The 12,485-nt window shown below is 46.0% G+C and overlaps 1 protein-coding gene across 5 annotated transcripts in view; it reads left to right on the top strand.

The window, feature by feature from the left end:
- Positions 1-12,485, top strand: part of LOC118309311 (potassium voltage-gated channel subfamily A member 10) — a 78,718-nt gene that overhangs the window by 66,116 nt on the left and 117 nt on the right. Inside the window, exons 4-6 of one of the 5 annotated variants that reach the window (XM_035631270.2) lie at positions 1,021-1,518; positions 2,470-4,195; positions 12,323-12,459. In XM_035631270.2, coding sequence (XP_035487163.1) covers positions 2,639-4,195; positions 12,323-12,459 — 1,694 coding nt within the window. In that variant the 5' untranslated portion in view covers positions 1,021-1,518; positions 2,470-2,638. Of the gene's footprint in view, positions 1-1,020; positions 1,519-2,469; positions 5,974-12,322; positions 12,470-12,485 lie in introns of those variants that run through there. The other 4 variants (XM_047332624.1, XM_047332625.1, XM_035631272.2 and 1 more) reach the window with 4 other exon arrangements.

Here is a 12,485-nt window from a genome sequence, read left to right as displayed (position 1 = left end):
TTGCATGTGTGCACGATGTGCCCGTGAGCGCACACAACGAGATGCTGGGAGGTGATGATGTGTATAGCAAAGCGTCGATTGTGAAGCCTTTCGAACAGTTCTCTGTGACCTTGAAGCCGCGTGCCCTTGCCTGCAGTGGTGCTGCTTGCGCCGCAATGTTACAGGCGACCAGCAGGCAGCCAACTTCCCGGCTGCAGCAGGACGAGAGTGAGACCGCGGGGGGGGGCGGGGGGAGCGATTTCTTGACTTGAGGCGACTGGTCCTCTATCAGGTAACCCAATATTCGAGCCGAGCTGCCAAATTGGCCGCCCTTCTGAAGGAGCACACGATTAACTTTGATTAAAGTTTCTGCTCATCGAGAGGATTCAGCAGATCTAAAAAAAAAAGAGACCTTTCTCTAATGTGCATTTAACCTTTTAATTAACCTTGTCGCGTTTCTTCAAAGCCACAGAGCTACCGTATTAATCTGACAAACCGTCAGTCACTGGCAGGTGCAAAGTTACTGGAGCCGGCAGGGACAACAAAAAGGAAAAACGTTAACTCTCCTCTCACTTTCTCTCTCATTCCAATTAACCCTCTTAACAAAATCTGCAGGGGAATGTCTTCCCGAATTAAATTACATCAGTGAAGTATTTATCCCTGAAGTCGTTTCTACAGCAGCAGTAGAGGAGCTGGCATGTGTTTATACAGTAGATTCACATCAGGACCACCAGGCGGGACTTTTACAAAATGAGAAGAAAAGTTGGCAAAAATGTTGGGAAACATTTACGACAGTAAAAAAGGAAATATAATTAGGACCTTAATAGAATACACGGTGTCAGATGAAATAACAGCTCACGTCAGCGTGTGTCACTAAGCATGTGAACAAGAGGAAGATGAATCCCCCGCCCCAGGGCAGATGTGCACGGCTGCAGGTACCGAGAGAGCGAGATGACGAGCGCCGTGGAGGGAAGAATGCAGAATAATCCCCAAGGTGAGGGGGGGACTGGATGATCCCGCATGTGGATGCTTATTCTGCAGGAAAGAGGGGGGGGGGGGGAGCGGGTCCCAACTCTCCCCAACGGCGATTGGCTCCTGCCAAGTAAATCTACCTATCAGAGAGCCACCGATAACACCCTCACTCATCCCGCTGACGGAGGAGCGAGCAGGGAGGACAAAACCAGGTGACCCCCACATTTACAATACACTCAGTTTGCATGTGTGTGTGTGTTTGCGTGTGTTTGCGTCTTATGTCTGCGTGTGGGCACACTTGTTTGCGAGCGTGTGTGGGTATCCTCTGGCGTCTCTGGTTTCGTATACGGTGTCCGATTACCCGATGGGAGCTTTAATAGAGACAGAGGCGGTCTTGATTGTGAGTCTGGAGGAGGCAGCCGGGGGGAGCACCACCACGACAGCGGAGCTGCCAGGCGGAGGAGAGCGGGCACGGCAACTTCTGCAGAGCCGGGGGTCTCGGGTGAGCGAGAGCCGCAGACGTCCGCTCGCGGCTGGATTCAAAACTTTGACACTTTGTGATCGACGGTACGTTTGTGAGAATTCCGCCGTTCTGACCTGACCTGACAGGGGGGGGGGGGTTGTTGTGTGATGTGGCTGAATCCGTTGTCTGTTTCCAATGTCACCTCAATGTGAGCCGATGGAAAGTTCATTCACTGGTGAGACTTTTTTGCATCGAGAAGTTGCCTTTGGATAGAAAAAAGTGTCTGAAATGCAAAGGTGTGACTCTCACAGCACTTTTTCCTCTCCTCTGCATCTTCGCTTGTCCTTTTCTCTGGGACTCGGCAACCTCCTCTCTCTGCTGACAGGACACAATCAATACACGTATCGTTTGCTTTAAGCCCGATCACGACAACCTTACATAAGACGATTCACCTCTGGACCCCGGACCGTTAGCGGTATCGGCTATAATGCAAGTGGAAATAGAGCCAGATGAGTCTCGCCGAGTGCCCAGGGCCCTTCGGTGTCAAGTGGACACAGAGGTCGCAGTCTAAACACACGTGTCGGGCTTCGGTTGCCTCTCCGCTCCAGACGAACGGAATGATAAACAGCTTCTTGGAGATCAATTCAGGGCGACGCCGACAGGTTATATTTAAAATTGGATTCAATTGGATTAAACCGAGTCGGTTGTTAGGAAGTGATGTAGGAACATTTGTGTTTTTGCGTTTTTGCTTTCAGTCAAAAGCGAAGGCTCAGATGTTTTTGAACAATGCTCAGGGTTGTAGCACATGATCAGCAACAATGCTCCCCCCGCTCCTTGGAAGCACTTTCACAGTCGGACCTGCCGAGGGCGTGTTTTCGTTTTTAAGTCATGGGAGAAAATTGGGGGCGTGTCATGGGGGGTGTTACCGTACATGCCCACTATCCGATGTCAGGTTCTCTGCTGATGCAAACAATGAGCTGACAGAAAAAACGAAAGTGTAATGCGCCATTTAAGAAAAATATAACAACAAGTTTGCTTCTCCCCCTCTTCTACAGATCACACAGCGGGCGGGTTCCAACAGTGAGCGTTCAGCTGCCTGAATGATCACCAGGAGGAGAGAGGTCCAGGCCAGGATCGGCGTGGCCCTGCTGGCGGTGTCCCCTCCGTCTCCTGCGCCTCCAACCGGGCCCATAGACAGAGCCGCGGGTGACGGCGCGTCGGGCAATGGAGGTGCCCCTCGTTAATTTCGAGAACATGGACGACGTCGGCATCAACCTCGGCGACCCGAGCGACTCCGGGTACCCGACCTCGCCCACCTCCGAGGCCCCCGATCAGAATCTGTTGACCCAGCGTCCGACTTCTCCCCGCCAGTCGCCGCACAGAGGACGACGCGGCAGGTATCAGTCGGGTCAGGAGGCGCTGTCGCCGTCCTCCCTGCCGACGCCGACCACCAAAGGGAACTCCAGCTGCGGCAGCTTGATCTCCAACCTGAAGCTCCTCATGAACAGCGAGTCTCCCACCGACAGCGTCTTCAGTAGGATGCAGAAGGACTGCTACGAGAACGAAGAATTGTTCGAGAGGCACTGCGCGGACGAAAGAGATGAGAAAGTTGTCATCAACGTTTCAGGGCTGATGTTCGAGACCCAGCTCAGCACCCTCAACAGGTTCCCGGAGACGCTGCTCGGTGACCCCATGAAGCGGATAAGCTATTTCGACCCCATGAAAAACGAATACTTTTTTGACCGAAACCGTCCGTCCTTCGATGGGATTCTGTACTACTACCAGTCCGGGGGTCGAATCCGCAGGCCAGCCAACGTGCCCTTGGATGTTTTTGCTAATGAAATCGTTTTCTATGAGTTGGGTCACGAAGCGATGGAGCAGTTCCGCGAGGACGAAGGGTTCGTCAAGGAGCCCGAGGTCCTCTTGCCCACCAACGAACTCCAGCGACAGTTCTGGCTCCTGTTCGAATACCCCGAGAGCTCCAGTGCAGCCAAATCTGTCGCCCTGGTGTCCGTGTTTGTCATCGTCATTTCCATCTTCATCTTCTGCCTGGAGACTCTGCCGGAGTTCAGGGAGGACGGTGACTTTCCTGTAGCCCGAACCGTGAACGGCTCTGCGCCTCACCCCGCCGCCAAAGACGTCGTGGCTTATCTCACGGACCCCTTTTTCATCGTGGAGTCTATTTGCATCGTTTGGTTCTGCTTCGAGGTCGGTGTCCGCTTTGTGGTCTGCCCCAGCAAGAGTGATTTCTTCAATAACATCATGAATATCATTGACATCGTCTCCATAATTCCCTACTTTGTGACCCTGGGCACGGAGCTGGCCACCACCCCCGACGAGGACTTGAACTCTGGCCAGAACATGTCGCTGGCGATCCTGAGGATCATCCGACTGGTGAGAGTTTTCCGGATCTTTAAGCTCTCCCGACACTCGAAGGGCCTTCAGATCTTGGGCCAGACCTTGAAAGCCAGTATGAGGGAACTGGGGCTGCTCATCTTCTTCCTTTTCATCGGAGTCATCCTGTTCTCCAGCGCTATCTACTTTGCAGAGGTGGACGAGCCCCAGACGCAGTTCGTGAGCATCCCCGACGGCTTCTGGTGGGCCGTGGTGACGATGACCACGGTGGGATACGGAGACATGTGCCCCATCACCATAGGGGGCAAAATGGTCGGCACGCTCTGCGCCATCGCCGGTGTCCTGACCATCGCCTTGCCCGTGCCCGTCATCGTCTCCAACTTCAACTATTTCTACCACCGGGAGACGGAGCAGGAGGAGAAACAGGTGATGGACGCGGCGGCAGAGGCCACCCAGAAAATGTCCGCCACTAACAAGTACGGCAGCACGCCCTCGCTCAACAAGAGCAACGGCGCCTGGCAGAGCGAGAAGAATGGCGTGCACTGATAGTGTGTATTCAAATGAATCAAACAAATCCGTTCGTCAGATTCAATCTGGGTGACAACAGTTGAACTTTCCTCACTCTTTCGTACCCAAACATGGCAGCGTTTGTGCATATTATTACAGTATTAATAGGCACCGTGTGGTGGTGGTGGTGGTGGTGGTGGTGGGACGGCCTTTCACACAAGTTGTCCGTCTGCTTGTGGATGTGTCAAAGTGCAATTAACAAAACTCGGCAACTGCTACGTCAGTTACCCTTTTCATCGTCTCTAGTCCAGTGCAGTTTGAGAGGAAAGTGCGATGGACCATTTGTACCCGTGGGCAAACGTTTGACCTTGAAAACGTCGATTGTTAGATTGAACGTCGACCTGACGGAAAGAGAGGGTTGTAAAACGTCCGGTTTCTAGTTTTGTGAACAGAGTAAGTTCATCCCAACAAAAGAGAATCAAAAAATTTTTTTTAAAAATAAATATAACCATGGCATTTAAAGCTGGATATACACTCAGCGCTCATATCACATCAAAGTTCCACGTTAGACGTATTCAGCAAAAATCTGGATAGTGCTCAGGACGATTCCCAAGGACGGGTGAACGTGTCCAGCACATCGCACACACAATCGTCTCATCAGCAAATCTATAGCTGCGGATGCTCGGCGCTGGCACGTCTCCGTCTGACACAGCGTAACAATATCTGTGTGATAACAACGTTGGGCACGTTAGCACGTCTGACGTTGATCTCGTAGCTACTGTAGGCGGCAAAATATAAAAGACTAAAACTGTGAAACCCGCTCAGCAGCCACTGTATTATAGCACAAAAGGCAGGAATCACAGATTACTTTATGTACACGGTTAAAATTATTATGATTTTGGCCTTGATTTGCACCAGATTATTGCACCTTCTAATGTATAATTATTATTATAATGTGATTTGACCCTTTATAATCTGTATTAATACATATTGCACTGAGAGTTTCATTTTCTCCTCATGATCTCTCGAGCACTTTTGGAGCTTTACACCGTCAGCCGTTGGCTGGGAAAACTCATATTTATTATGGGAGTGTACAGGAATGTGAGATGAGACGTATATTTGAGATGATATCGGTGGGAAACTAAAGTCCAATAATACTTTTCTCCTCTGACCTTTGTCCCTCTCGTTTATATATTGCATGGCGTAAGCGTGCCGAAATGAGGACTGAACTTTGACATATTTACTGTTGCTAAATATATAATAGTATATTAATCATATAGTGACGATCATCATAGTCCATGTGAGAAGGGAAAGCCAATTCTTCGAGTGGATTGGTATTACATACTGTATGCATGCCACACTTCAATCTTGTAAATGTATGTGAGTTTACTGTAAATATATGAATACAGCTTGTGTTGAAATGGCATGGGGTGTAGTTGTAACTGGACGAATGCCTTTGCTGATAATCCCATAATATGCAATAACGCGGAAAAGGCAATACCTGTGTGTTAGAAACGAGACGCAACAAGGCGACGGCAGTTCGCCAGCGTAGCTACTCAGCACTTTACTCAAGGAGAAAGCACTCGAGGACTGTTACTGCACGCGTCGACATGGTGCAGTGCACAGTGTCATACTCTGCTCATGTTTTATTCATCCTGTAAAGAGTGCCTTTCATTAAAACATGTATCCTACTGTAACTGCGTGTGGAGTTTCCCTCGGATGATGTCACGTCTAGGATACATTGTACTCGAGCAGATTTAAAGTTTTTTTTTACCAGTGCAAGTGTCTGCTTGTCTGCTCCGCGGCTGAACGCTCATCACCTCGTGCTCGCCGTCATTATTAACGCCCTCTCACCGCCGGTTCTCAGCACTGACATCGTGTGTCTCTCTCTCTCCCTGGCCGATACCGTCTGTGCGTCTGTACCTGGTGTGGTGGTGCTGAAGGTTGAAGGCCGGAGGAGCAGACGTTCCTCCCGCTCTGTGTTTCTCATATCGAGGAGTTTTTGCTGTTGTCTGGGATGTTGGTCCAAAAAAAAAGAAAAAAGAAAAACATAATTAGCTACTTCTTTCTATAACTCATCATCAGGTGAACTGGTTCTACTGCCGTGGGCTTGACGATGTCTTTGACGGGGGATGGCTTCGAAAGGCGAAAGCCCCAAATGAAATATGCAGACGACATGAATCATTCATAAGATCATCTTATCTTGGCCTGCGAGGCAAGAAACTGGCCGATTCACTCGACGCCCACACACACTGTCCCACGTAGTCGAGGCCTACAGCTTGTTTGACCTCAGCACATTTTGTGGACGTAACGCTCGTGATTTTAAGGTTTTCTGAGCGGATTCCAAGGATGGATGGTTATTTTGACTGTTTTCGGAGGCCTGTTCTAATCTAATCTGATCTGATCTGATCACTAGTTAACTGGCAGGTCAGCGCGCCGCCTCTCTGCCCCGATGATCACTGATCCCCGTGCGAGATCCCCAGAGACGGAGCCCGGTGACATTTGGCGTTTAACAGACAGGTGGTGGCCCCGCAAGGTCAGAGCCAATGTGAGTCTGGTCATTTATAATTCATCGAGAGCTCCGTGAAGAGATCGCATCCATCCGTCCATCCTGCCTGCCGAATAAAGATGCTCCCCCACCAAGAAATCCATTCACAGAGCAGCAGCAGCAGCAGCACAGTACGTGCAGAGTCCGATCACTGTGACACAGCAGACTTTACCGCAAACTCCTAATGGGTCTAAAAATATCACCTCTGCACGAATCCGCTCCGCCCTCCGCCCTCGGAGTCGGACGACAGACAAGCGATGGACGGATCTCAAACGGTGGCGTCGCACATCGGCAGATTGGGTTACTGTTTTGTCAGCAGACACAGGTTCGGAGCCTGCTGCACAGACAGCAGGCCGCGTCCTGCGGGTTCACGCCCTCCGGAGGGCGAAGGCACTTGGAGCCGGGCGGCTTGAGTTTGAATTTTTTTTTTAAAAAACAACCTCCAAAAGTCTCCAGTTTCTCCAGCGACAGCGTAACTTTCCTGGAGACAGGAGCACAGCTCACAGCGGCGTCAGGGCGGTGCGTCGCCGCAGTGTGACCTTGCCACTTGACTTTTTATTTATTTATTTATTTATTTTAAATCAAATGCAAAGACGATGTCCTCGTGGGTATAATATTGATGTGAGTTTAGTCCGGCTCCCACTTGAGCCACCGACTCTTTGATGACCAACACTGTCCAGACAAGGGTTTTGCAATACTTCTTATAACTTCTTTATTGACTACAGGGCGATTATAATACAATCTCTAAGACTATAGTGCAATAAACCCCCACCCCACGAACTGGAAGTGCAATAACCTCCCCTCCACTTACTTTTGTATATACCAGCTGAATGTTTATTTATACTAGTATTTTGTATTTTGCTATTTTTTTTAATATTACGTCAATCTTGTGAGCTGCTAAACTGAGTTTCGTTGTCTTAATACAATGACAAAAGGGATCTATTCTATTCTATCAAAAGGCAAAACCATCGCATTATGAAACAATGCATTCTAACAAATGAATCAGCGTATCGTTTGGCCTCCGTCTGCTGCATCAGCACTGAGGAGGATGAAGGACGGACAGGTGGACACCCCCAGCTTTTTACTCGGGGGGGGGGGGGGACACACTCTCCCTCCTCATTAATGTTTCAGATGTTATCAATATAACGCACAATGCACATTGACAGATTCTGTAACCCGTAATCTTCTTTTAAGAAACTCTTGTGATCGGGATCCAGAGTTTGTCGCAGAAGGAATTTTGTTCCTAAAAACTCTTGAATCATTCAAATTACGTTGTGGTCGACTTTAAGCGGCTTGGAAGAACAATTTGTGAGGACCAGCTCTCAATTTTGCAATGCAGGACCCAAATGCAGATGAAGGGAAAAGGAATCAAGGGAGAAACAAAAGCAGTCTGACAGTCTTTGAGGGGGGGGAAAAATTACAAAATCCAACACCCACTTGGGGAAACCCAACGTAAAGCTGCGACAAAGAACGCATAAACAAAAGTCCACAAAGGAACCAAAGAGTCCAGGACAGGGGCAGAACCATTAGCCCTTATAAATAATATCATACCTATATGGTTATTAATAACTTTGGATGAACACGTTAATGGGGCCTTTTGTAGTCTCCTGTATCTGCTGAGTTTGCTCAGTTGGGCTCCGCCTGCATGCTGCATCATAACTCCCATCCATCGAGATTAAAGAGCGGAGTCCGTCGACGGGAGAGAGCGAGGAACGGTTCAGGGGAGATAAAGATTTACGACGGGCAACTGCGGCCTTCTGCAGCGGCGGCGGCGGCGGCGGCGGCGGCCCTGGGGGTCAACGACCCGAACCTTATGGGACGAAACGTGAGTCTCACATTTGTCCTGCTTAGCGCCCATAAAAAATGAAGAAGGTGACCTGAGGTATCACCGGGGATCAGACAACAACACGCCGCCTTCACATGACCACGGGCTGCGTCTCACATCTGGGCACAGCCGCACACTTTTCTTTTGTTTTTTTACACAGTCTGATTTGCGAGGTGCACGCCGGTCGTGCGACTGTGGACGATGCAAAGATGAATCTGTGAAAACAGTGATGATGATGATGATCTAAATTATTCACACAGTGGAAAAGACTGACACATTAACCGAAGGGAAAGCTGCTCCAACTGGGCAGATCATTACTTTGTGTACGTCACAGTTGCATCAATACTTTATTCATTCTGTACAGTTTCTATTTCTATATGCAAAATCTTTTTGTTTTACTTTACTTTGCACTGGTTCTTTCTTTGTGCAGTTCCACTCACTGTGTACAGCTCCTGCAAAGTTTGCAATTAGGAAATACACATCAAATACACATTTCATTTGTGTATTAAGACTCACTGATATACAAATGAGCGAAGCAGTGGTGGAGGAAGCATTCAGATCATCTACACAGGAAAGAGATGCTAAATATTTAGGGCTGCAGCTAACGATTCTTTTCATAACCGATTAATCTGTCGATTATTTTCTCGATCAATCGATTAATTGTTCGGTCCAAAAGAAGTCCATCGTTTCCTGAAACCTCCAAGTTGATGTTTTGTTTTGTCCACACACCAAAAGACATGTAGTTTACTGTCACAGAGGAGCAAAGAAACCACATTCACATTTAAGAAGCCGAAATTTTGACTTTTTTTTTTTTCATAAAATCTAAAATCAACTTTTTCACAGTGACATTTTTTGCCTTTCTATTATGTTATTTTACATTGTAATGTCGGATGATTTTCACCGATGCCAAGTGTCTTTTACTCTTTCAGCAGCTCGAGGTGGACTTTATTTTCAACTATTTATGTATGATTTGGTATCATATTTTACAAGGTCATCTTATGTTTATGGATATAAGAGCTTGACAGTAAAAAGTACAATATTTTCCCACTAAATTCAGTATTTTGAGTATAAAACTGTTAAAAATGGAAATACTCAAAAATAGTATCTTGTCCTTCGCTACAGTCCTTCAGTATTTATTTATTCTCGTGCATTGTTGTGTTTAATGAGCCTCACCACATATGAAGTTTCCTCACGGGAAAAATAAAGTTCTTTGAATTTGAAATTGAAATGTATCTGGTGACATGTCACCCCTTCCTGCAGGTGACGTACTGTAAGTACATGTAGATGGATACAGGATGTGATATTTTGCACCATGGAGGCAGAAGCTATTTCAGTGTTTAGTGCGACACCTTGTGGCGTCACTGTGGTACTACACTAACGCAAACAGGAGGAAGTTTCTCACAAATGTGTTAGTTTTTGTGTAAATTTGTTTGCCCACGACTTGTTGTGAGAGAGAAGTGTCATTTTCATTTCTCTACATGTATTTACATACTGTATTTAATCTTAACTGCCTATCGAAGCAGTGTAGGTAGGACCCAACAAAGACAAACTTAGCTTCAAGTTCATTCCGTGGTGTCTGTTTGTTTCCAGCTTGTTCCAGCGCTTCTTTTAAAAATGGTTCCTTGTTCAGACTGTGTGATGCACACAGACCCCGGGTCAGCCTGTTTCCTCTGGCTGCAGCCTGCAACATAACACCAAAAAGAAAGATTCCTCATAAATCGTTTTGTGCGTATTTTCAAAAAAAGGTTCTAGCTGTTTTATTTGGCATCTTCTAACCCTGGAGCAATGTCTGGCTGCAAAGCAAACCCCTGAGGTGCTTATGTTTCTTAGGGTTTTACTTGTGGCTCCGATGGGGTGTTTTAAATCATATAGTTACAACTGAAATTCAATGTCAGAATGACAGAACGGGGAAATATGAAAACATTGAGTTACTGGAGATTGATTCCAACATTATGTGGTATACTAGTCAGTAATATGAGGAGGAGATATTTAAGCAGTGGGTCACTGGAGGCTGATTATAATCTACTGCTGCAGGACAAACAGAGGGAGCTGCTTTTTAAACTCTTAAAAACTAGTTCCACTACTGAACAGATACTTGCTTTAGGCGACAGAGAAGGTTCCATGTTTCTCGTAAACAAGCCGGATAAGAGATTATACTCACATGTGAGTCACATGCACTGCTCATGAAAAGCGCTGGTCGATAGTGAAAGTACAGCTTCTGTGAATGGGTGAGACTTTATTTTTACCTTTGTCGCAATGGCTTCCTGGAAGTGTTTCACATCACCTCGGACGGGCACCGTATTAGGGCCGAGCCCGACTGCAAGAACACGTCGTCAACTACAGAGCGGGGAAAAAGTTGTGATTACACAACCTGGGGAAACTTTGTGAGGGAAACTCTGCCCAGTTCTCTGGCTCGGCGTCTGTGGTAAAAGATTCTCAACATCACAAAGGTGAAAACATCGACGAGCTGATATGAGTTATTATTCATTTGGGTTACATCAGCCTTTGCTTTATATTACAAAAAACACAACAAACAAGAAACTCCTTTTGGGTGATAAGCTTCAAATGAGGGGATATCCATCCATCCTCTTCTTAGTCTTTTTTCATTATGTAACAATTACACAATTAGACAATCTAACTGTTATGACGATTTATTACAAAATACAATGCTTAATATGTAATATGTTGTTGTTAAAAAAAACCAAAGGCATATGAAGATGCCCCCTGAGGCCCTGCTGGGAACGTTTAACCTTTCTCAAATGTTTTTGTCGCATTTGAGAAAAAGAAAATACATTTACACACAAGTGTAATCATAAAATAAAAGATGATAATTAGGTTCAGGCCTATATGATTATTATTGGTCTGAAATGTCTGCAGTGTGTCTGGTGTACTCTGAAGACCCACAGAAGGAGTCACACAATAATTTAGCGTTTTAAATAAAAAGTTTATTTTGTCCTTGTTTTCTCTCCTGTTAAATAACTTCCTCAAGTTGAGAAAAACAGGACCATTAGAAAGAAGTATAGATAGATAGATAGATAGATAGATAGATTAAAGATGTATAGGTAGATAGATAGATTATAGATAGATAGATAGATAGATTATAGATAGATAGATAGATAGATTATAGATAGATAGATAGATATATAGATACTAGATAGGTAGATAGATAGAAAGATAGATAGATAGATAGAAAGATAGATAGATAGATAGATAGAAAGATAGATAGATAGATAGATAGATGGATAGATAGATAGATAGATGATGGATAGACAGATAAAAAGATAGATAGATAGATAGATGATGGATGGATAGATAGAAAGAAAGAAAGATAGAGGGATAGATAGATAGATAGATAGAAAGATAGATAGATAGATAGAAAGATATATATATGTATATAGATAGATAGATAGAAAGATATATATATATATATATATATATATATATATATATAAATAGATAGATAGATAGATAGATATAGATAGAGAGAAAGATATACAGTATATAGATAGCTATATAGATAGATAGAAAGATAAATAGATGGTTTGACATCAATCTCATTCTACTTTCCATAGTCACTTCTCATCACAGCCTTATGTGTCTCTGTCACGTTTCTTTTGAATTACTCTAATGGGAAATGAGCTCAAGTTTGTTTTCTTCTTCTCTCTCCTTCCAGCAGGCGCAGCAGGCCAACCTTCAAACAGGGAAGGAAACAGCTCCGCGAACAACACGCGTCATCGTCGCAGCTGACGTCGACGTGTGCGCCGGCAGGACGGTTCCCCTGGCCCCGCCCACCGGCCCACCGGCCCCCAGGTGCAGGTGACGCGACGGTTCCCCTG

This window comes from Scophthalmus maximus, chromosome 6, assembly GCF_022379125.1.
Source record: "Scophthalmus maximus strain ysfricsl-2021 chromosome 6, ASM2237912v1, whole genome shotgun sequence".
Classification (NCBI taxonomy): domain Eukaryota; kingdom Metazoa; phylum Chordata; class Actinopteri; order Pleuronectiformes; family Scophthalmidae; genus Scophthalmus; species Scophthalmus maximus.
Note: the sequence above shows the minus strand (reverse complement) of the source record. Positions and strands in the feature narration are given on the sequence as shown.